Source organism: Erigeron canadensis, chromosome 1, assembly GCF_010389155.1.
Source record: "Erigeron canadensis isolate Cc75 chromosome 1, C_canadensis_v1, whole genome shotgun sequence".
NCBI classification, from domain to species: Eukaryota; Viridiplantae; Streptophyta; class Magnoliopsida; order Asterales; family Asteraceae; genus Erigeron; species Erigeron canadensis.
This window is the reverse complement of record NC_057761.1, coordinates 45,269,844-45,294,961: the sequence shown is the minus strand read 5'-3', so window position 1 is coordinate 45,294,961 and position 25,118 is coordinate 45,269,844. Positions and strand designations below refer to the sequence as shown.

The 25,118-nt window shown below is 34.4% G+C and overlaps 4 protein-coding genes across 5 annotated transcripts; 3 read left to right on the top strand and 1 right to left on the bottom strand.

The window, feature by feature from the left end:
• The first annotated feature begins 765 nt into the window (after positions 1-765).
• On the top strand, positions 766-4,607 carry LOC122593443 (putative ubiquitin-conjugating enzyme E2 39). Its single transcript, XM_043765858.1, has 5 exons — positions 766-851; positions 3,804-3,841; positions 3,929-3,985; positions 4,137-4,276; positions 4,380-4,607. Exons 1-5 carry the CDS (start codon positions 766-768, stop codon positions 4,605-4,607), a joined length of 549 nt encoding a protein of 182 aa, XP_043621793.1.
• A 5,504-nt stretch (positions 4,608-10,111) lies between these two features.
• LOC122593433 (transcription factor MYB12-like) lies at positions 10,112-11,455 on the top strand. The gene is made up of 3 exons (XM_043765847.1): positions 10,112-10,244; positions 10,537-10,666; positions 10,768-11,455. Exons 1-3 carry the CDS (start codon positions 10,112-10,114, stop codon positions 11,453-11,455), a joined length of 951 nt encoding a protein of 316 aa, XP_043621782.1.
• Positions 11,456-13,536: 2,081 nt separating this feature from the next.
• On the top strand, positions 13,537-18,519 carry LOC122601155. The gene is made up of 7 exons (XM_043773925.1): positions 13,537-13,699; positions 15,095-16,605; positions 16,682-17,368; positions 17,481-17,564; positions 17,641-17,716; positions 17,778-18,097; positions 18,193-18,519. Exons 2-7 carry the CDS (start codon positions 15,259-15,261, stop codon positions 18,397-18,399), a joined length of 2,721 nt encoding a protein of 906 aa, XP_043629860.1. The 5' UTR covers positions 13,537-13,699; positions 15,095-15,258; the 3' UTR covers positions 18,400-18,519.
• Positions 18,520-19,178: 659 nt separating this feature from the next.
• On the bottom strand, positions 19,179-24,441 carry LOC122585047 (ribonuclease H2 subunit B). Of its 2 annotated transcripts, none has more exons than XM_043757145.1 (10): positions 24,080-24,441; positions 23,936-23,998; positions 23,065-23,166; positions 22,352-22,428; positions 21,844-21,967; positions 21,438-21,502; positions 20,515-20,584; positions 19,911-19,986; positions 19,706-19,796; positions 19,179-19,396 (listed from the first exon to the last, which is right to left on the bottom strand). In XM_043757145.1, exons 1-10 carry the CDS (start codon positions 24,156-24,158, stop codon positions 19,286-19,288), a joined length of 858 nt encoding a protein of 285 aa, XP_043613080.1. In that variant the 5' UTR covers positions 24,159-24,441; the 3' UTR covers positions 19,179-19,285. The 2 variants fall into 2 exon arrangements, with proteins under 2 accessions (XP_043613080.1, XP_043613079.1); XM_043757144.1 differs by having other exon boundaries at positions 19,179-19,402; positions 24,080-24,435.
• Between the last annotated feature and the right edge of the window lie 677 nt (positions 24,442-25,118).

The window sequence follows — 25,118 nt, the reverse complement described above, 5'->3', positions numbered from 1 at the left end:
TCCTTTAATAAAAGGAGTTTGGTAAATTAGGGGTGATTCATTGGGGCGGGTTGGGCGAAAACGGCGTTTATACCTTCATAAAATAGTGAAAACGGCCTAATTACCATGATGACTTCGACTTTTTCAATCAAGCAATCCAGGGGCATAAGCCCGACTATAACCTTAAACTATAAAAAAACATAGACGAATGAGGTTTTTAGGTGACACTAGCTATGAATTCCTGCTCTGCTACATAGATGAATACTATACTCTCCTGATCTTTAAGTTCAAACATGTTACATGGTCCAAAACTCTATGCCTCTCACAAAACATGTAACCTGACCTCCGTCTAGCCATCCTTCCAATTCCCCGGTCCTACTATATACAGGTTGCTCCTTGCGACCTTCTTAGCATCCCGTGTCCTCGATTTGCTGCTATATATCTGATGAGTCGTGCCACATCCATTATCGTTCCTTGGTCTCATATACGCATACACTCTGTGCCTTGAGCACGGTGGTTGAGGTGCTAGTCAAAGATGGAATGACTCTCAAACAGGGGGATTCTTTATATTACAAAAATAATTACGGTATGTTGGAGGTCTGAAATCCAATCATTAAACTATCCATCCTCCGGTTAATATGGTCCTCTTTAAATATAATTTTTTTTTGTCTTGTTCTATTGCCCTTTAGGACACTGATAGGCTCATGGCTAGTCGTTCAAGACCAGAATCAGCGACTCGGAGGATTTTGGAGCTGAACCATAGTTCACGTATTGGTATTTTTTTCTATGGAAGATGTGCTAATGGACCAGGATGGTGCTGATCCAGAAAGCAGTCCATTGACAGTTCTTTATATAGAAGAAGCTTTGAGAAGGTATAATGTCACACCCCTAAATCCGGGGGCGTGACGTTCATGAGATCACAACACAAGATATAGCGAACGACCACAAAACGCGTCGTTTTTGAAATACATTTAGAAATAACATTGTTTGACAAAGTTGATAATACAATACTTGAAACGAAATTCATTATTTGAAAACATCAGATTATTATTAAACAATATAATAAAGATAGAGACTTTAGCAAATTGATAAGTCAATTCCTAAGGTCTGAGATATGGGGCAACTTCCCATAATGCATGCAAATAGAAAGCTTTCCAAGTCATAGCAAATCGTCTAATTACCTGAAATACATGCTAAAGAGTGTCAACATAAAGTTGGTGAGTTCCATAGTTTTTATATAAAAGTAAGTATTATGAACCACAAGAATTTACGTAGCCATTGTCTAATTACAATGCTAAAGAAAAGTACGTATACATTGAACTAAGCTCACGAAACGAAACTCGACAGTGGTGTGCCTCAAGTAAGTACTTGTTCAGAGTACTCAAGTTTTTCAAATATATAACATCCGTTTGACCGTGCAGGTCAAGTTGGAGCTACCAACCCGGATGGGGAGTGTCAATCCCAAATAGTACTATTCAATATATCTACGTTTAAGTCCATAACTAATCGTTTCATGATATTGAGGCCTTAAGTAAACAATGCAACTTAGTACAATCTATGTATACGGTTTTTAAAGTACTTGTGTTCATCGTAAAAGTAAAGAGCATGCATTTCACCCCAAAAATAAATAAGTAAAATGGGGCTATGAAAACTCACCGTGAAGAGTAGTGAATGTGATAAAATGCAAAAGATATCCGACGCGTGACGTTAACCTAATGCACAAACAAATATGTATTTTGTCTTAATAATGTGTATTAGTAAAAGTTGTTAGTTTGAAAAGTTTCATCACCCAAATAAAAGTTGTCAAAAATAAATTGTAATATATATACAGAAAATTATTATATTAAAAAAAACAATTGTTAAATACAAATTAATATGTGTTAATAGCGTTATTATGATTATTGCTATAATTGACTCCACATTAAAATATTAATAATTGTGAGTAACAAAAATACTTCACATTGAATATTGATGTTCAGGGATTTCGCCGGCTCCATATACGTGATTTCGAGTTTTTAAAATGGTGATATTTTGTGTCAAAGTTTATATAATTTTTCAATTCAAATAAATGGTATAAAATAATTTGTAGAAGGTTTTAAACAATATAACAATTATATAGTCATCATTTTTGTAAATCATTTATATGCATATACTAGTATTTATATCCACGAGACCATATATGGGTATCGATATTTTGACATCACTGAGTAGGTATGTCATGTATAAAATATACTCGTGTACTTGGGCCCTGACGGTTGCATATCCACCCCTATTAGTTAGGGATTTTTGATAGCAGGTGTTGGGTTATCCTTATGTACACTGAGTTGCTTTTTGTATATGCACTCCCAACCCGTCAACATTAATATTGTATTTTTTTCCAAGACTCGATTGTACGTCAATCTTTCTAAAAATAAATTTGGAGTTTACAAATACAAATTATGACACTGTCTTTAGTTCTCAACAGGATAAGCCATCCACATCTTATTAAAATATCATATTCATTTGCTTCTTAAAGTCTTTCAAAATGCTATTCTGACATATCATGGACAATATAGCTTTTCCTTGTTTCATACCTTTTCATTCTGACTAAGAAAAAGACTTTACTATTTTGTCATCCCATATATATATACTACTTCCATTGAAATACCATATGCAATAATATAACAACAGTATATTAAAATTTAGAAGTAAAGCTTTTCAATGACAAAGTAAATATGGAAGTAACGACACCGACTCTTTCATTCAAGTAGTATAATACTAATAATAAACAAAGACTTTGTTCTTTTCTTGTTAAAGTTTTCTTGCTTTTGGGTGATGAAAATAAAGAAACAAGCTCAAATAATTCTTTAAATAATTATTTGAACACTTCGTGTTCTTGTTGTTACCAACTTATATTAAACACTCCATGGTATTAAATATCATAAGAATAAGAAATGATAAATTTTAAGTGAGTTAAAGTAACAATTACCCAAGAAGAGATTTAGTGCTTGGAGATGGAAAAATGTGTTATGGTGGCGTGATGGTGGTGCAGGGGTGGTGTGATGGTCGTATTTCGTCGTTGGTCAGGCGGTGGCTGTCGTCTGCGGTGGGTGGTCGACTGGAAATTAGAAAGAGATCAGGGGGAGAGTATATTTTTGTTGTATGTATTATATTTTCTTATTATTGGGGTAAAGTAACTTTAGAGGGGGACCATAGAATAAAGTATATATATATACATCGGAAGTACATATGAGCTAATCCTTTTGTTTCTATCAAGTGGGTATAGGGTTGAGTAGGGGAATGGGCTGTAAGTTGTGGTAGATATAGGTTAGCTTGATTGGATTTTCATTAAATTATTATGTGTATTTTTATATTTGTTACAAACATTTATTTGTATGCATTCTTAATAATGAAGCTAGACATTTAGGATGCTGGAACCAAAATGAATAAATTAACATGTTATGTAGTATCGATGATTACTACTGCTATCTCTTAATTTACATTAAATTTGTTAGTCATTGAAAGCTGTAATTAGAATCAATATAACTATTTCTAATTTGGTTAAGTTTTATTTATTATTTCCATGCCAACGTATACGCATTTATATATATGTATGACTAACATGCATGTTACGCATATGTTCATATATTGCAAAGGTCACGTAGGTTCTTACTAAAATGGATGTACACTAAATAGGTTCATGCCAAAAATGGATGTACATATAATGTATATTTATTTAAATGGATGCATCCAATAATTTATATTCTAATTATAATGGACCTGAAATTTGGCGGTTGTCACATATAAAAACTTCAAGAAGTTTGAGTTTGTAATGGACCATGCAGATCATTTCTATTCAGCCCGCAATTGTGCAATGAACCAGGTAAGTGTGTGTACATCCACTTGATAATAACTTGTTGCTTTTATCTTTCATCACGTTCATACGCATACGTGTATATGTTTCTGCCAGAAAACTGGGTTGCCAAGATACACAAGGAGTTGGGGATCCTTGAGGAACAGCTACCTGGTATGCTGCTTTTGTAGTGCTAGTAATGAATAGAAATCCACCAGTCCACCTTTTATTTCTTTGTGTATGTGTGTGTGTGAGAGATTAAGTTTGTCATATATCTAAGCATGCAATTCAAGCTCAATGATTGACACTGGGGTGGTTGTTCCAGAGACCATATACGCGAGGGCTTATGAATCGAGGATGGATCTTTTAATAGCGGTAATTGTCGGACCACAGGGGACTCCTTATCAGGGCGGCCTCTTCTTGTTTGATGTGTGTTTCCCAAGCAACTATCCTGCTAGCCCACCTGTATGTCATTCTCGTCTTTTTTTTTTATTTATTTATATATATATCTACCCGAGGCTTACATATGTCAATTATGGATTAAACCTATTGAATGAATTTGTTTCAGCTTTTGCATTATCACTCTGGTGGTCTGGCTATCAATCTGAGTCTGTTCAAGAGTGGTGAGGTTTGTTTGGAAGTTCCTACCCAAAGTGGTGGGTTGGAGTCGATGTGGGTGCCTGGCATGACGACTATGCTCCAGCTTCTGGTCTCCATACAGAATCGGATATTGAATGTCGATCCGTTGTTCAACGAGCTTGCGTATGCAACTATGAAAGGCTCTTCTTATGGATAATATGCTTCGTCCCTGTTCAACGAGACTGCTTTGATAAAATCACTGAAAGCAATGATGTATACCATGAACAAACCACCCAAGGTAAGATTTTGTTCCTTGTTTCCCTTCTGCTATATGTGTAGTATTTTGTTTATATATATCTAATAAATAATGAGATGTTGTTGGATGCCTGCAGAACTTTGAGGGCATTGTGACTTGTCATTTCCGCATTCATGATTTTGATATTGTGCGTTTGGCATCAGACAAGTACAAGAAGAATCCGTGTTCAAGGACGTTGAAGAAAGATTTGTTTGCAAGCATCATGCCACTTGTAGCTGCATTCAATAAAACCAGGCCAAAGGAGAAACAAGTGGTATATCAATGTTATGGGAGACTGAAGAAAAGTCAACAATCAATCTTTTGACTTGACTACTACTACTAGTACTACTACTAATTATTGTTATATTAGCAAAAAAAAGAAAGAAAGTGTGCGGTAATTCTATTATGGGTATCATGGATGTTTATTAGTAGATATTTTGATGATGCGTCAAACTTTATTATCTATTAAACAAATGATGTCATGCTGATTAATATAATTAAAATATATTGTTATTATTTATGTCTTGCTTTGTTTTTCTTGGCATTTGTTTTTATTCTATATGTTAATGATGATTGCAAACTGATAAAGATAATGCGACAACGGTCATCTTTCGGACAATAAATTTGTTTGGAGATAGTGCTTACTTAATCCCCAAATTGGCACTTGATATTAAAAGTGTTTAAATTTAACGAAATATTTATGTACATCCCCATTATATATAAAAAATTTTTTGATTTATATACTCGTACTCAATGAAATATAAAACTTTATATCAAGGTTTCTTTTTCTCATGTGATTTTCTCGGCATTTTTGAATGGTTTCCTTTAGCCAGGAAAATTATCTGTATTTAGAAGGATATGTGCATATTTTGAAACTTTATGCTTACTATGTAATGGATGTGTATGGATGGATGTTTGCTTTCTTGTTTTAGTGTATGGATTGATGCTTATGTTCTCTAGTATGCATATGTAGTTTCTTTCCTCATGTGATTTTTCTGACATTTTTGAATGGTTTCCTTTAGCCAGGAAAATGATCGATATTTAGAAGGATATGTGCATATTTTGAAACTTGATGTTTCCTATGTAATGGATCTTGTCTTTCTATGTTTTAGTGTATGGATGGATCTTTACTTTCATGTTTTAGTGTATGGACGGATGCTTATGTTCTCTAGTATGCATATGTAGTTTCTTTCCTCATGTGATTTTTCTGGCATTTTTGAATGGTTTCCTTTAGCCAAGAAAATTATCTGTATTTAGAAGGATATGTGCATATTTTTAAACTTGATGCTTACTATGTAATGGAACTTGTCTTTCTATGTTTTAGTGTATGGATGGATCTTTACTTTCATGTTTTAGTGTATGGACGGATGCTTATGTTCTCTAGTATGCATATGTAGTTTCTTTCCTATAAAGCCATTGCCAGGGGTGATTCATTGGGGCGGGTTGGGTGAAAACGACGTTTCTACCTTCATAAAATAGTTGAGTGCGTAAAATATGATCACAAATCTATCTAATTACCATGATGACTTCGACTTTTTAAATCAAGCAACCCAAAGTCAAATATTATTTTCCACTTGCTTGACCCACCGGCATACCCATTTGGCCCGTTTCCTGCCTATTTAAGTTTCTCAGCCCAAACCGTGCCCGGGGGGGGGGGGGGGGGGGGGGGGGGGTATAAGCCCGACTGAAAGCTATGAATTCCTGCTCTGCTACATAAATGAATACTGTACTCTCCTCATCTTTCAATTCAAACGTGTTACATGGTCCAAAACTCTGTGCCTCTCACAAAACATGTAACCTGACCTCCATGTAGCCTATATACAGGTTGCTCCTTGCGACCTTTTTAGCATCCCGTGTCCTCGATTTGCTGGTATATATATGATGAGTCATGCCACATCCATTATCGTTCCTTGGTCTGTTGGTTTCATATACGCATACACTCTATGCCTTTGAGTAACACCATTTAGAAAAGCTCTTTTTGAGTAACTTTTTCCTCCATATCTGAACACAAGATGGCATGCACACATATGCTAAGGTGTAATCATGTGCGGGTGAAGACCAAAAGGTCAAGATACTGCATGACCGAATGTTTATAGGTTCCTCCACCCGATCATACCAGTGGTGTGAATTATAGTAGACAGAATTCTTAATGTCACACGTAGTTCATGGATTTGAAACCTCCAATCAGATTCAAGGAGATCCCCACAGGCTTCTGTAGGTAGCATAGCACGTATCCCCCGTGTTGATTTACATATACCTGTTAGTCAAAGAACTGCCAAATGTTAGATTATGTATATGGTAACAAGGTTTTCGAGAAATTGAAACTTAGATGCTTGTTTATAAAACCTTGTATTTAAATTTTGTATATCCTTATTAATTTTCAGTACAAGAAGAACGAGAAGGATGATGGGAGTTGCCAATCGGCCATTAACGCATAGGTAACCTTCACAAAAACGGCGTAGAGTTCCTTTTTCATAGTGCAGTCCAAAGGTTTTTTAGACATCTGAATGAAACGTTAGTACATATAGAAAGACTTCTAAATAAGATAACTCCTCTGTCATGCTAGATGTTTTTTAGACCTCCCATGGATCGTCCATATAAGATAACTCTTCTGTCACACTAGATGCATCATCCTCCACTGTACCAAGAGGCCCGACGGTCAGAATGAGATATACAATTTAGGGAATTTACGAAAGCCTTGAAAAGATAAAGAAATGGAAGGATAAATAAGAGGATACTATGCACATTAATCTGACCTATGGAGGCACACATTGGTTAGCAGTGGGGCTATGAGTGTGCGGTATGCATAACTAGTGCTATGTTTATGGATTATAATATCTTGGTCACTTTAACCCCGTGTTCTTGAGTTCCACTTGCAAAGGAAAAGAAACTAATCCTGTGTTCTTGAGTTTCACTTGCAAAGGAAAAGAAACTAAGTGAGAAGAACATAATAAAACTTGAGTTCTTGAGTATTTTTTAGAGAAAGAAAAAAAATGATGATGAAGGAAATGGATGGATGGGCCCTTTCCATGTTGTTTACAAAACTTTCTGCCCAACTTTGGGCGGATGGCAAAAGAAACTATATATAGATGTATCATTAATTTACTAATATACCCCTACTCCTGACCACCAAACTCTACTGATGTTTCTTTTCCTTTTTTTTGGCGCCATAGACATGGTGTATTTCCCTCCACTTTTCTTTTTTTTTTGGTTTATCCAACACACATATATCATGGCTCTGCTTCAAATTTTCTTTTACAGGTTTTACGTATTTTAATGTAGCTATATTTACCTGTAACTATATATCATTTTATACGCACATCTAACAAATATATATATAATTCTTATATTCTACTGTAATAAATAAAAACTTAAACAATTTCTTGATGTTGCAGTTGGTGGAAATCTTGATTTTTAAAAAAAAATACTAATCTCTCTTCTTTTCTTTTTATTTATATATTTTGTATTTTTACAGTTTTTAGTAACTTAGTATTAGAATCCGCTTGTTACAACGGATCTTCTCATGAGAGGTAACTAAAGGGCTTTTCGAATTTGATATTCAACCTGTTACTTACGATTATATACAACTAGTCTTCTCATGAGAGCTAACTAAATAGCTTTACGATGTTAATAATTGTTGTATTTGCTTCTGTTAAAAAAAAATAAAGTGTTGTATTTGCTTAAAAGGGTATCATAGTAAAATTATTATTTTTCATTTCTTTTCTTTCCAACTCAAAAACATAAAAATATTATATTTTTACTTCATTTCTTTTCATTTCTTTAAAACTCAAGAACTCAAAATATATGACACATTTCTTCTCTTTTATATTCTTTTCTGTTCATTTCATTTCTTTTAAAAATAAACTCGAGAACACAGAGAAGAGAAGAGGAGAATAGGCCTTACATTTGCCAAGTTACAATTCTCATATACTGCTCTTGCTAAAGGAGTTGAAAGCTTTAAAACTTACTAATATATCTATTAAAGGACAACTTAGTAGATTGAAAAAGTCATAGTGAGTCCATGGTTAGGCTGCTGCATATATCTTGTCTCAAACACCGGCTTTAATTCCCAAATAACTTGAAAAAGGAAATTAAACTTCCTTTATTAACCGTCTACCTTGTATGCTTTCCAGTAACAAAGTTTAATCTATCTGAAATTTCTACAAGCCTCACTTCGTTGAAAGCAAATTATCCTCGGTATTGATTAAACAAGTAAATGACTCTTTTAGATGCATGTGATGTTATTGCCAAAATTAGTTAAACCAAAAATTAAATTAAATATTATATATTCTTCAGCGTATCAACTATGTAGAATTATATTTTGTTATATATAATATAACGGGCACCATGGCCCGATCTGGCCATACATGATATTAAACACCGTGTCATTGATGTACTTCGATTACAAAATAACTGAGTTGGCCGGGCTACAATTTAGATGATCTTTTAATTGCGCTTGCTCATAATGCACGCCTCATTTTGCAGTTGAAAGCATATGAAATTGTCCTAGTTTCACATATATGTGCTTGTGTTTAATCCAATGACACCTTGCATGCTTTACTTACTTCATAGAAAGTACTTGCTTTTTAGCCCATTGTCAGATTACTGATGTTCTCGCAAGCAAATGCTATCGTCATGGCCCCTGCTTCTGAATTAACTCTTGCTTCTTCATTTAAGTCTACCTGTCATAATAAAGTTTAAACATTCATTATTGTCATTTATCCAAATTCGATTTCATGCAACTTTGTTTCACTACCAAATTGAGCTACACAAAATTGCCAATGTTGTGTACCTCAATTGGTAATGGGTCTTTGCTACAAATAGCACAAGAAAAGGTCTTGGGTTCAAATCCGGACACCTTCGTAGGCCGTACCCACAACCGTTGAGTGATTCATATCTGATTTGCTAATCTCGTGCATAAAATTATTAGTAAAAATTCGAACTAACATTTATCAACAAAAGTTACATGGGGTTGTAATTTTATAAGGTCTTTTTTTATTGAAGTTATCCGGAGAAGACATGTCATTTGGGAGGGGATTCCTTAAAGTTATCCTAACTTGAAGTTGGGATAACTTTAAGGAATCCTTTCCCATGTCATTTAACTAAGATGTATCCGGTCTAACTGAGATATCCCCGTGGCCGTTTCAGAGGCCACTCTAAATATGTTTACTTAATGAGATTCAAACCGGCCTGACCACTCTCAATATGCTCATAATATGTTTACCTAATGAGATTCAAACCTATTGTGAGGATACCATGAAGTTAATATTATACGAGTATCAATAATACTCTTTTTAGAAACTATCACAAACCTGTTTATTTAATGAGAAGAATATATTTAAAGCAAGTTTTTGACCCTTGAGAGTATAAAATCGTATGGGGCCTTGACAAATTCTTGATTCAAATTTTCTTTCTTCCTAGTGAAAATGGGAAGAAGACCTTGTTGTGAAAAGGTAGGGCTGAGAACAGGAAAATGGAGAAGTGATGAAGATGAAATCTTGATTAAATACATTCAAGCCAACGGTGAAGGTTCTTGGACTTCTTTACCTAAAAATGCAGGTATGTATGTCAATTGATTTTTTTACATCGAAAACTGAAAAAATATCTGGAAAAAATTGCGTCCAACAGGATTTGAACGCATACCAAACGTTTAGAAGACCTATGTCATAACGACTTGAATGTAATTAGTATGATTTCTTTGGACACATTCAGCCATGATCTGGCTCCATTGGCTTGAAAAACTATATATGTACATTAATTGTATGTGAAAGAGATCTTATTGTTGTATAACTGTTTGTTATCGATCTCTTGCTTTTACAGTTTACTAAAGTTATTCTGATCTCTTTTAAAGGGTTGTTGAGATGTGGGAAAAGCTGCAGGCTAAGATGGATCAACTACCTAAGAGGGGACTTAAAACGAGGCAATTTTAGTCGAGAAGAAGAAGAAGAAATCGTCAAGTTACAGGGATCCCTGGGTAACAGGTTTGTGTTATTTAACATCAATTTACGAGGATTAAATTGTCGCCGGCTAAACCAGTACTAACATTCTATGTATGCCATTTCATAACCTTAAAATCATGTAGGTGGTCAACCATAGCTTCTCATTTACCAGGACGAACAGACAATGAGATTAAGAATTACTGGAACTCTCATTTGAGCCGTAAAAACTACATGTTCTTCAAAACTATAAGCCACCCGACACAACCCTCCATAGATACGCACGAAATGGTGAATCAAACAAAGCATAAACTTGGTCGTGTGAGCCGTCGCTTTGCTAAAAAGTACAACCGTAATAAAGTGCCCCACAATTCAGCCATACCCACAATGGAGAAATCGCGTGATGATCAAACAACAAAAGGAAAGAATGTAACTTTGGTCGTTGAAAACATCCTTCTAGAAAGTGAAACTCGTTCAGACGAGATTCAGATGACAAAAGTTGATGATGGACTGGTGCTAAAAGATGATGATGAGCAAATGAGCATGAGCTTTGTTGCAACAGATGATCCTATGGATTTAGATGAAATGATGGGGTTTCTTGATGAGAATCAAACTGAAAAATGTTTTGAAGACGACATTTGCAAGATAAATGCAGTTAATAATGTCGACGATATGGAAGATGAAAACTTTAGCGCGAATCCGTTGCATTGTAGGAGGTTCTGTTTTGATGAAGAATTGGTGAATGAATGGGAGATGGGGTTTGGAATTGAAGAGATTAATTATATGATGTGTGATAATGATGATGACGATATGTTCCTTTGGTCATGGAATTAGTTTATGTGAATTTGGTGTTAAATTTGTGAAGTTCTTCAAAATGTCTATTTTTTTAGTTGTCGATCAAGAATCAAGGTTGCTGTGTTCGATTTGATTTGTTTAAAATCATACTTGTATTACTACTAGCTAATTCAATTAGCTTAAGTACGTATGATTATAATTGGATTCGGTATAACACACTGGAATCCGATGATGTATGTAACTATCAATTCTAAGGTTATTGATTAATGTTTGCATTTCAATTATGAGTTGTTTTCGATACATTGAATTATTGGAGTACATTTTATGATCGATCTTCTAATAATGAATTTGCAAACTTACAGTTTTCATCGTCTCCTTCAATATCTTGGTGACCATGAACATGAAGCTGAATTCTCAACTGTGACCCACATATATTGCAATCGTACTTTTATTTATGATTTCCCGAATTAAAGAGAATTGGAGGATCTGATGGAGTGATAAAACGGAGTAAGGAACAACCGTCGAAATGAAATAGAATCAGTGGATTGGATTCGGGATTAAATAAAGGGATTAGTTTCCTGTAACTATCTTTGACCGAATGTTTATAGTAGGAAAAAACTAAAGTTATGTGTATTGTATGTAAGCAACTTGAAAATTTGTTTATTGTATGTAAGAAAACATACGTGGCAACCATATACAAGTGCCACTTGTCAGATTGTAATTGGTTGAAACGAAATTCTTACATATAATAAACATTATTTCAAAGTTGTTTACATACAATACACACAGCTTTAGTTATTTCCTACTATAGACATTCATTCAAAGTTTCTTACATTCGAGGGAACTAATCCCTTAAATAAAAAACAACCGTCACATGATCTAGTGACAATATGTCTTTATCTCTTTACAAGATTTCATAATTCAAACCGTATCCTAAAACTTTTTTTTTTACTTAAAGTTAAGGAAAATGATTAAGAGCTTATTACATGCATAAAAAATGCATAAAAAGTAGTACTTTATATATCAATAACCGTTCCCTTAAATTTTCATAAGACTAAGTACAAATTTTAATGTATCAAATTAATTAATATTGACAGCCCTTAACAAAACTCTAAAATTAATAATTAAATATCTAATACATTTAGTCAAATTTCATTTTTCTTACTTAATAAACAAAAATAACCGTTAATTACTTATTTTTTATTTAGTATCTACATATATTATTTATATATTCAGCTAATAAAAAAATAAACATTTTATGAATAATTAAAAAAATGACTAGTCAATGGCCATGGGCAAAAAAATTAAAAAAGCTCCGATTAAACAGCCATATCTAAAAGATCATTTTTTTTTCCCAGCTAACTCATTAGATAAAACTTACAACATTAACTTATACTAGAAATTTTGATGACCACAAGATGATATATCTTTTAATAAATAATTAAGGTTGGCATAACAGGTCACATGAAACCTGTTAAGACACGGACCTGTTAAGATACGAACCTGTTAAGGTCAAACATCAAACATGAACACGACCTGTTAACTAATCGTGTCGTTTTTTTCAAACACGAACACGACACGAAAATTAACAGGTGCACCTGTTAAGACCTGTTAAGGAACCTGTTAATATGTATATTATAAAATTCTTGACTAATATTGAAAAAAAAACCTTAAGTATACAAAAACTCTTACAAATCTCAACTATTTTATAGCGACAATAATCCTTACAATACAAAAGTTTATAAACATCTTATCTTATAAAAATCATATATCAAATCATAATATCAATTCTTGGTATATTATATATATGTATAATCTTAACATGTCTTAACAGGTCCTAACAGGTCCGGATCTGTTAAGACACGAAACATTTTAAGGTCAAACACGAAACCTGTTAAAAACAGGTCGTGTCGTGTTAACAGGTTCTGTGTCAAAATTATAAGATAAAGTTACAAGACGATGAAAAATATGAAAATATTGAGTAATTTATAAACTTATTTAGTTTTTTGAAAGGTGGAAGAAAAACTTATTTACAAAGTATTTTTATAGATTTAGAATATTTTTATTTTTATATATTTTTTTTCTAAAAAAAAAAACACACCCTCCAAATCCAAATTGGCAGAAAAATGAAGTCGCCCAATTAACAAAGACAATATAAAGAAAGTAAAAAAAGAAGAAAAAGAAAAAGAAAAAAAAGAAGGCGTCTTGTTTAGTTAAACATCATCATCAATACATCTTCTGTTGTTGTTCATCGTATCAAATTTTAGCTTCCAACTGCTGGTGGTACATATAATTTCCATTTATTTCTCATCTGTGTTTATTATTATATCTTTCTTTTGTCTTTCTATTCTTAGGGTTTGCTTCTTCTTCTTCCTTTTTTTTTCTTCTAAAGAAATTCAACATATTTGCTTCCCATTTGTTTCTGTATACTAGATCTTTCTTTTTTTCTTTCTTTGTAAAATATATAATAAATGTTTTTTAAAAAAAGTTGTAAAATATATGTATAGGGGTATATATGTTTATTATTATTAGTTTTATGTATAAATAATTTGTGATTATGTGGTGAGTATTTGAAGTTGTGCTGAAATCTGAGATATCCGGTTGATTATTTTATATCATAATTAGCTGCCGCATTCCCCTTTTCATGTGAAAATTTGTTATGTTAAGCCTAATTAAAATTTGGGTTAATGATCTTTAGTGGGACACATTAACCTCTATTTGATTTTTCGTGATGCTTCCGCCTATGTAGTTTCTCAAATTGTGTATCTTTTTAGCTATTTTGTTACCCGGTAAAATGTTGCCGACTTGGATATGACAGTGACAAATTTTAGTCTGTAAACCTCCTTTTAGTGATGTGAGAACTGTTTGGAATGGTTGTTTCGTAGTGTTTAGTAAACCAAAAGTAAGTCACCAGAGAACCCAAATTGTTTCATCTCTCTTAGCTAGATTATGCCACGTTAAGTCGAATCCAGGCCGATCAGGTGTTTCCTGGCTTTCCGGCATACATGTTATAAAATAGCTAAAGTGAACAAAGTCTGGAAGTAGGCTACTGAGAAATAAGAAATGTAAAATCTCCCATAAGGTACAAAACAAAAAAGTAATCTTGTTGTTATAAAGAATTAACCTTAAAGTTTTCCTTCTCTAGGAACTAGTAATGAGTTACAGGATCGGCTATAGTAGCTTTTGATGTGTCAGGTGAGAATGTGTTTATGGATGAGAAAGCTAAGTTGGAGTGATGGATACTTAATTACTTATTGATCTTGATGTATATAGAAGTTGATTTATGAACGGTGCTTAATACGTGGGACCATTGTTGCAAAACTCCCAAGTGGAGCCTAGTACTTGCTACCCTTAGGGTGTCAAGTCGACCAGAGTCGGCTGACTACTCTGAGTACTCCCCGCCTTGGCTGCTTTGACTCCCTGAGTACTCTCAATTACCCAGTCGGCAGAGTTGGTAGCACATACTGAGTGCTCCCTTCCGTGGGCTATTATTGAAAATTAAGAAAACCTAAATGTTTATGAATAATGATGTGAACTTGTGTGCCCTGTTATCTGAACATTATTAACTGTAACCGAACGTGGTACCTTGCCTATTTGCGACATAAATATCCAATTATGTGTGTCTGGAATTGGCATAATAACAAGCTTAGTCACATCGGGGAATTGTGTGTGTTACAGGTACACAACTGGAACAACGGAGATGCCAGAGGAGGGCTACAAAGTGAGCTTTATTAAGGAATTAGCTAAAAGATATCCAAGTTTGGAGTTTCTGAATTGAATTATCCTCACAGCAACATAATTACCAAAACTTCAATTCGAGGCTGTGTGGACTTCATGAGGAAATGACGTCGGCACGTTGTGGTGGATATGTGGATCCTGGATGGGACCATGGTACTCCCCAAGATGAGAAAAAGAAGAAGGTGAGATGCAATTATTGTGGAAAAGTAGTTAGTGGTGGGATATACAGGTTAAAGCAACATTTAGCTCGAGTATCTGGAGAAGTCACGTATTGTGACAAGGCTCCAGAGGAAGTGTGTCTAAAAATGAAAGAAAACTTGGAAGGATGTCGTATTGGTAAGAAACAAAAGCAAATTGAATACGATGAACAAGCATATCTTAACTTCCCTCCTTGTTCTAGTCATAATGATAATGACAACGATAATGATGTTGCGGAAGAGGATGACCACATTGCCGTCACGTATAACAATAAGAACAAAGGTAAGCAGCTGGTAGTAGCGAGGGACAAGGGTTTGGTCATAAATATGGTGGCTCCTCCTCTTCGGTCATTAGGATATGTTGACCCTGGCTGGGAGCATGGAGTTCCTCGTGACGAGAGAAAGAAAAAGGTCAAATGCAATTACTGTGATAAAATTGTGAGTGGTGGCATCAATCGCTTTAAGCAACACCTTGCTAGAATACCTGGTGAAGTCGCACCTTGTAAAAGTGCCCCTGAAGAAGTCTATCTCAAGATAAAAGAAAATATGAAATGGCATCGTACTGGAAGGAGACATAGAAGACCAGAATCTAATAATAAGCAGCAAACATCGGAAGCAGGGCCACCATTTTATACGATGCAATCAGAAAATGAAGATGAAGAGGATGACCAAGAAGAAGATGATATGCATCTACTAATCACCAATGGGAATAGAAAGAGACTTTCCTGTGATTCTAGAAGGGTGATATCTTCTGAGCCATCATCGAAAAAACTGAAATCTGAGAATACTAATATTCTACAGTCACCAAAGAGTCAGATGGCAGGAGCTAGAATAACACGAAAGGATGTCATGTCTGCTATTTCCAAGTTTTTTTATCATGCTGGAGTCCCCACACATGCAGCAAACTCATCCTACTTCCATAAGATGTTGGGGATTGTTGCTCAATATGGACCAAACTTACCAGCTCCCTCGAGCCTTATGTTATCGGGTCGTCTTCTTCAGAGTGAAATTATAACCATTAAAACCTATCTGGCTGAACATAAAACCTCTTGGGCAGTCACTGGCTGTTCTATATTGGCAGATAGTTGGAAAGATGCACACGGCAGGACGTTAATCAACATTTTGGTTTCCTGTCCTCGGGGTGTGCACTTTGTGTCTTCAGTTGATGCCACTGAATTCATTGAAGATCCGCCGACTTTATTTAGATTTCTTGATAAATTTGTGGATGAGATGGGCGAGGAAAACGTTGTGCAGGTAGATTTCATTATATTTCTAGCTTAGTCCTCACTTCTCACATATGTTGTTGGCTGACTTGGTTAAATTGTTCTAGGTTGTCACACAAAACACACCTAGTTATCAAATGGCTGGAAAGATGCTTGAGGAGAAACGACAGAACTTATATTGGACTCCTTGTGCTGCTTCTTGTATTGAACAAATGCTGGAAGATTTTGTAAAACTAAAATGGGTGGCAGAATGTATCGAGAAAGGACAAAAAGTTACAAAGCTTGTGTACAACCACATCTGGTTATCAAGTTTAATGAAAAGAGAATATACAGGGGGACAGGAACTTGTGAGAACATCTTTTACCCGCCATGCTTCCAGTTTTCTAACTTTGCAAAGCTTAATGGACCACAGGGTTGCCTTAAAACGCTTGTTTCAATCCACTACATGGCTATCATCTCGAGTTTCAAAATCCGAGGAGGGTGAAGAGGTGGAAAAAATTGTCATGAATGCTACATTCTGGAAGAAGGTCCAATACGTTTGGAGATCAGTGGGCCCTATTCTGGAAGTGCTTGAAAAGATCAACGGTGAAGATAGCCTCTCCATGCCATATATATACAATGACATGTACAGGGCAAAACTTGACATAAAAAGCAACCATGGTGATGATGCACGCAAATATGGTAACTTGTGGAGTATAATCGACAATCACTGGAACTTGACTCTCTGTCATCCTTTGTATCTTGCTGCTTACTTCTTAAATCCATCATACAGATATCAACCTGATTTCATTCATGTAAGAAATGCAGTCAGCCTACCTAAAAGCTTTGTTTTATTTCTCAATTATGAGTAGTACCATTTAAAGTTGTTCTTATATATGTTTAATTTTACATGTTCTATTTATTTAGTATCCAGAAGTTGTGCGTGGACTAAATTCATGCATTGTTAGGTTTGAGCCAAACAATGCAAGAAGGATTTTAGCATCAAAGCAGGTAACGTGCTCTCCCTTTATTTCATAAAGGTCAATTTGCAATGTATGTCTGATGGATGTGTCATTGCTGGTTGTAGATCTCGGATTTTGGCTCTGCAAAAGCTGATTTTGGAACTGATCTGGCCATTAGCACACGGACAGAATTAAATCCGGGTAATGGGCAAACTATTAAAGATTGTTTATAGTTTTATCAGTTTTTAACATTTTGTTTCAGGTGCATGGTGGCAACAACATGGCATAAATTGCTTAGAGCTGCAACAGATTGCTGTACGCATATTGAGTCAAACATGCTCTTCATTTGGTTGTGAGCATAATTGGAGCATATATGATGAGATTCACAACCAGAGGGACAACCATCTGGCACACCAAAGATTGAATGACTATATGTACGTTCACTATAACTTACGCCTCAAGGAACGTCAAATAAGGAGAAAGATGCCAAACACTTCATTTTCCCTAGACAACGTTTTGCAAGAGAATCTATTATATGACTGGATTGTGAGGCCAGAAAAACAAGCTTATCAAGAAGATGAGGTATGACAACCACACACTTCTGATCCATATCCATATACGTTTATGTTTTTCTCTTTAATTTGGACCTTCAAGCATTGTTTTCTATATATTTGCAGGAGCTTTGTAGTGAAATGGAATTTGAGAATGGGTTGTTGGAATATGAAGGAAATGGAGAAAGTAGGAACAGTTCATTACAGGGGGACACACAACCATTAGATGCTCATCAGCCTAACAATATAAATCTGCATACTAGGATTGATAATGAACATGAAGATGAAGACGATGACCTCAACTTTTTCGATGATCGATTGAGTGATTCATAGCATGGCATGCATATTATAATGTATAGGAGTAAATCGATGTTTTAGTATTGGTTGTAATGCAAAACCATGTATTGTTTTTATATATTCCTTTGAGTAGAGCCTTAAATTGGTTCTCAATCATTCATATTGTCAATTTTAATGATATTAGACCAACGATCATTTTAGTCCCTTAGTTAGAGTTAGATTGGTGTAATTGTATAAACGAGACGGGCTTTCAAGCTTAGTAGTTTCTAAACACAAATTGAGCTCGAACATAAAACTGTTAAATAGTTTCACGAGTCTGAGTTATAAGAAAAAAAAATAGTTTCATGAGTTGAGATTAAAATACTTAATATTATGTTCAGCTTGTTTGTAATTCCATGGAAATATGTAAAGTCGAGCAAAATAGTAGTTGATGGTGGTTGAAACATTGTCACAATAAAAAGGATAACAATTCAAAGTTCCAAGACGAGAGCATTTTTAATCCTATATGCGTGTTTGGACATAAACTTATGTTTTCATGCCAAAGTTTTTGTACCTGAACCTTCGCAAACACAGTCGTCATTTTGTCATCCTTCTAATGACATGTTACGTATTTAGAGACAAGACATGTACTTGGTATCAATTATTTTACACAAGCAAGCCTACGATGTAATCTTGATTGTTTTAACGCCTACAGTGGTTGTAGCAGGAGGTCATCTTGCCAAAAGTAGAAGTAGAAATATAACACAATTTTACATTCGGCTTGTAATTAGTACTAGAAACCTATGAAATTATAAAAGATTATAAAAACAATCCAATGACAAATAAATAATAAGCTAGAAGCATCAGGCATACAACATACAGAAAAATTGAGTTATACAGACCAAAAATCCTAGAAGGCTCATTGGTAACTCATATCAAGAATTCACCTCCTCGAAGCCCTAGTAAACATATCTTTAATGTTATGTGAATTTGTCTCCACTTTTGCCTTCTTGTTTTGCTTCCCATTTCGAGTAACTCTCTTATCATTCCCAGTCTGTTCCTGGAAGAAATTAAATTAGAAATAGCTGTAATTCCAAACAGGCAAAGAGCTATGTTCATCAAAGAATCGCACAGATAGACAGCCCAGTATGCCATTTCACAGCGTTATACACTTCCCAACTAAAGTATTGTGTAAATAAGAAACCATATTCTGTACATAATTTTAACACGTGTAGAATAATATTGTATAAACTTGTGATCAAATCAAGAAACCTTTATGTTTGATTGAACCAACAAATTAGCCGTCTATGAACAAACAAAGAGGTTCGCAGTAATATATACAGGAAGTCAGTGTTTCAAATACCTGCACCGGACTAAATGAAGCATGATTAGGTGGTGCCTCTGACATGTGTATATCCGTATCTGGTGCCTTAACTGCCTCACTTATATTCAACCTGAAATTTAATTGCAATTTGTGAGTTTGCATTGGTTTCCATGAATTCAATATTTTTGCTGAAATAGTTGCAACAATAAAAATAGAATATTAACAGATTTATTACACATGGTACCTAAGATTGTCACACAGGAGCTTCAACCATGGCTCCTCTGCCAAGTATTCACCCAAAATCATGACCACATCAGTCACTGCACCAGATAAAACATTTGAATATGATTCGCTGTGTTAAAACCAAATCATCTGGTAAATAATTTTTTGAGGATTTGTAAGGCAGTTAAGGGTATCTTTTGCTACTAAAAAAAGACCTATTGATAACTGGCTATAAAAGTACATCTAGATTGTATTATCTTGTAATCCAAAGAACATAATACATTTCACTTCTTAAACAGTGTACTATAACCAAGCATTTCTGGAGAGATTGAGGCACGAAGCACAGCACCTACATCCTTATCGAGATATAGCAAATAGACAGGTGTCGGCGCTTCTTTTAAGTTATAATTAGTTTTCGCCATAAGGTTGTGATTTTATGGTTATTTCAACACACAAATCTGAGCATTCACAAATGACCGTAGGAAGCCTAAACAAAAATGCAGTGTCGCAAAGCTCTAGGTGAAAGCTTCCAACACCAAGAAGGCAAGAAGTATAGTAAGAAAAAGACTGCTTTAATAAATGTTACTCCAATAATGTGATAAATTGCTTTATTCCACAAACCATACAGGTATCCTGCTGACTTCGAGCGGCATAGTTATTATCCACTTTAAGAAGGGACTGCTTAACTTGTTGTACCTACCAAACATAAAGAAGAAAAACATGAGATACTCCGTCAACCACGTACTATAGGTGCCAACATGAAGACTAGCATACAACTATTCACATATATTGGTTAGTATCATTCGTCTGTGGCAGCAATCACATATTTGGTTTGGTTATGTGAAGAATTTTAGTTAATGTTGGTTAGCAGCAATCACATATTTGGGAAAATTATTGAACACTTGGTTTGTATGTACGAAGTAGATTCTACTCTTGACACTAGTGAAAATGGTAGTAAACAAGTTTATAGTTGTATACCATGTTGTTGGTTGTTTGGCATAAAGGTCTATTTTATGTTGCTATAGCACGTGTGTCACCATGAGTGCAATGAGTTGTGACGATATAATGTTCACGTCTAGTGTATTTGGGATTAAGAATTGTATAAGCAGGGACGGTTAGGTGTAATTGAAATTGAGGTTTCAGATATTCTAGTTGATTACATTTCGGATCTTGTATATAAGTGTGTCATACTTATTGCCCTTCTGTGATCATGATAGCATATAAAGATGCACTTGTGGAAAGCTTGATTTTAAAACAATCAACTGGCAAACAACCATTACTCTGTGTATGGCCAGCCGACTTACATCTAACCCTATAAGGCCTGGGATAAGTATCAATAGGAAGAAAATAGTTTGTTCATATACTAGGGACAGTCCAAAAAAGAAGAAGCTGATGAAACAAGAACAACTAAACCAAGTGCTGACACAACATGCTATCCTCTACTCCAGAAAACTAAGATAAACACTAATGATGATTGGAATCCGACAGAAATAGACACCCTTAAAGACAGATTACTGTAGTTAGAGAAAAGATAAGAGATAAAGACTACCTTACAGTACATCCATGCTAAAACCTTCGAGTCATTGAGTCTAAAAAACTTCATAGATCCAATCTCTGCTACACCAAGAGAGACAAAGAATATAAGCAAATGAATAAGAATAAATCAAAAGAGGTTTTTAAACACCGTTGACAATTGTAATATAATATATAAGATGGACAAACACTTCAATGTTTATTATCAAAAGTTATGAGGCTTATACTACTAACTCATTCGCTTGTGCTTTGCAAGTAACAAGTCACTTTATTAAAAAAAAAAATCATCAGATTTAACCGGCTAAGTCGGTTACATAACATTAGCTGCTAATCTATGAAATACTTATCCTCTGAAAACTTGAACATTTGCATACAATATAGAACACTATAATCAGTTCAGATAATCAGAGATACTACATTACCTTTACAATCACAAACAACTTCCATAGACTTTTCTGCAATTGTTGCTAAATGATGATATCCAGGATAATCTTGAAGGTAAATGATCTCGTCAAGTTGCCTAAATTTCCCTAGATCATCTCCATTCTGGATCAACCACACATATAGAGATATGAGAGATTCTTGACTTCTAGTATACAAATCACAAACACTTAATATACAAACTTAATAAAGTATAATAGCAATAGGCAAAGTTCCTTATTATCCTATCTGTTTCTAGTAAGTTAACTAATATACAATTTTTTTCGAAAGGCAAACATTAGCAACACACATCATAATAATCCACACAATTGATCCTAATGAGACTTGAACCCACAGGACACAACCTTTCATTTAGTGGGCCAACAGGCCCAACACACATACAGCAAGAGGGAAGCCCAATGGTAGTATGATACAATAGCATCCCATACCAATTAAGGTAGAACATACCGCTTTCACCATTACTATTAATTTTGAATTAGGATCACGCACCTTCATCCGTGCTTCATCGAACAATGGCAATAGAATGAACACCGGATCAACTGGAGTAGCAGCATACAAACTACCATCTGCTGACACATAATGTACTCTTCAGAAGATATTAAGAATACATGTAAAAATGAAACATGTACACCCATTCCACAGAGTTATATAGTTTACTTATGATCAATGAAACAAGTTAGCTTTTAAATTAGCACTGTTTTGTGTTCAAAACTTTTCCAATGCCACTATTTTTTGGTGGGGGGTTATTAAGATGTCTAGTACTCTGTTGTAGATGATTCATGCTATAATATGAGATCTGAATGGTCTATCTGAATACTGACAATCGTGCTATTCTAAATAGCAACTATCCTAACTAATTTCTTAATGCTTGAAGAGATTTATTCTCAAATTTCAAAGTAAAGGGAAATGAGAAACCATGAATGCTCAAACATCACCAGAAATTTGATGCTAACATTAGTATCTAACAGCTTTCACATGATCTAGTATCTTAAAAACTAAGTTCATATAATATTGCATGAATGGCATTAAGAAAGGATAACGGTGATTTAGAAAGTAAAACAGTTTACGACTTCAACTGGAAATGAACTATTAAGAGGATAACTTTGAGTTAGACAGATTTCACTTGTGGTGCAATTAACCATCACAAAAGACACACAATAGAGAATTGTTGTTGTAAAGTCAAGAATAATGTGCAATATTACCTTCACATATATAGTCTCCAATAAACCAAGATCCATAAGATTGTTTATACCAGCTAACTTCTTGAAGACCTCCATTGATCAATAGATAGCATTTGCTATCTCCTGCCAGAAAACCAAATAACCAGAAAAGCCATTACTCTACTAAATCCCTGTCCAAAAAAAACTCTACTAAATCCACAGATTTGGATTGGTATATTTTTTTAGATAGTTTGTCAATATTCCAAAATTCTTCAATCTCTTGTTCTGTTTTCATATTTTTCTTTTAGACAATTACATGTGGCTACTTAATGTGTTCAAATGTTGCCACTTCAATCTTCCAAAAGGGCAGTTGGATTGCCACAACTGTTAATTGAAGGTACTACACATGCAACGCAAACTTTTCAATCATCCAATGCAAACAGAACAACTAATGAACAAGATGGTGAGCATTTGAAAAGTTTCACTTAAAATATTACCCCAAATATATATTACAATTCTCAATACATTTTCAAAGCGAAATGTATTTTGATATCTGATTCTGAAAATTCATATCAGTAAGGGGTTCAGAGATTCGTACAAGTCTAAAGCAATAATCTTTGATTTTATTCAGTAATTTTATAAAGTAGGGGGAAACAGAGGTGATGGGCATGCTTGTTGGTTTGACCATACTGCGACTAAGAATAAAAGATTTTAAGGTTCATTTTTGGAGATTCGAATGCATAATGGCTGATACGTACATCGGTAATCGCATACTTTCCTAGATTAGTGAAAAAGACAATCTTTTTCGATAAATTACAGAACTTTAGCATGCTACTATATGTTAAGTACTCTAGGGCTTAAATATCCAACGATGATATATGGTATCAAGTAAGATCTCAAACAAATTAAGTACCGGTTTTCGGATGCCGAAGTTGCAGGAATCGGCCCACGCCATCCCCATCGGTGTCACAAGAATCTGCATATATAATCAATGTTAGTAAATCAAAATCGAAATCATCACCACCATTAAAAATCTTGAACTTGTAAGAGAAAGAACCTGATGATGATGATGAAGAGGTAATAAGAATACGAGCTTCATCAACACCTTCATGCCAAGGAGAATCCATTGTTGTCATTTTTGAAATGTGTGTGTGTGTAATTTTGGGAACTAGGGTTTCAGATAAAATTAAAATGGGGCGGGAGTGACTGGATTTTTATGTGACGCGCCAAAACTGGTTTGTGCCCTTCGCATTTCCACTTTTTATTTGCGCATATTGTTTATGTAATGCCTAAAGTAATACTCGTACAAAGTATCATTCAACACAAACAAAACTGGTTCGGGTCCAATTTACATTAACAGGATGCGTGTCCGCTTATCCAAAACCATTCATATTCCCATTCACAACCTATCCTAACCAGACTATTTACTAAAACAATAATAACTTTTATTTTGAAAAAATAAATATAAGGTTGTACGACACAAAACTTTAGGTGTAGACCCTTCACATACTAATTATTTAAAATTTTTTGTTTAATGAAAGTGTTTGGACCCCCATGAATTTACAGGTTAAAAAACTGATATGTAAGTGTTCCACAAATAAGCTTGGTATCTAACAGTCTTATATTATCATCCCTTTTTTATTTATATCTATTCAACCCAATTGAAACTCATTTTTACACTTAAATTAACAACCCAACAAAAATCTATTTTTTATTAGCTTAACACACACACACATAAACCAAAACTAATTCCACTCAAACTAGTCTAAAATATTATATAAGTGAAACCAAACAGTAGGTGAATTGAACGAATAAGAGAGATTTAGAATAAATTTTAGTGGGCCCAACCCACTTTTAACCGACCGACCAAGGCTTTTTTAAACTTCCATAGGGATGGTCTACGGCTAACCCAACTGGTTAGTTAAAAATAAAGGTGAAAAAATATTAAATAAAATTTAAAAATTGTTTCAAATATCCTTCACATTATATATAACAAAAATAAAAATAAATCCACATATCAATAACCTAAAAACAAAAAGCTTGGCCAACACAAAGTTATCGAAACTTGTTACAAATTTTTTTTCAATGTACAATTG

Coding starts and splice junctions, on each gene's coding strand:
- LOC122593433 (XM_043765847.1), top strand. CDS start 10,112: ATGGGAAGAAGACCTTGTTGTGAAAAGGTAGGGCTGAGAACAGGAAAA. Junction 10,245..10,536: donor TTCTTTACCTAAAAATGCAG/GTATGTATGTCA, acceptor TCTCTTTTAAAG/GGTTGTTGAGATGTGGGAAA. Junction 10,667..10,767: donor CAGGGATCCCTGGGTAACAG/GTTTGTGTTATT, acceptor AAAATCATGTAG/GTGGTCAACCATAGCTTCTC.
- LOC122585047 (XM_043757144.1), bottom strand. CDS start 24,158: ATGACAACAATGGATTCTCCTTGGCATGAAGGTGTTGATGAAGCTCGT. Junction 19,987..20,514: donor TCGAAGTCAGCAGGATACCT/GTATGGTTTGTG, acceptor TATCTGGTGCAG/TGACTGATGTGGTCATGATT. Junction 19,403..19,705: donor CTTCATTTAGTCCGGTGCAG/GTATTTGAAACA, acceptor AATTTCTTCCAG/GAACAGACTGGGAATGATAA.
- LOC122593443 (XM_043765858.1), top strand. CDS start 766: ATGGAAGATGTGCTAATGGACCAGGATGGTGCTGATCCAGAAAGCAGT. Junction 852..3,803: donor ATAGAAGAAGCTTTGAGAAG/GTATAATGTCAC, acceptor TGGACCATGCAG/ATCATTTCTATTCAGCCCGC. Junction 3,986..4,136: donor CCTTGAGGAACAGCTACCTG/GTATGCTGCTTT, acceptor TGGTTGTTCCAG/AGACCATATACGCGAGGGCT.
- LOC122601155 (XM_043773925.1), top strand. CDS start 15,259: ATGACGTCGGCACGTTGTGGTGGATATGTGGATCCTGGATGGGACCAT. Junction 16,606..16,681: donor GCGAGGAAAACGTTGTGCAG/GTAGATTTCATT, acceptor AAATTGTTCTAG/GTTGTCACACAAAACACACC. Junction 18,098..18,192: donor AAGCTTATCAAGAAGATGAG/GTATGACAACCA, acceptor ATATATTTGCAG/GAGCTTTGTAGTGAAATGGA.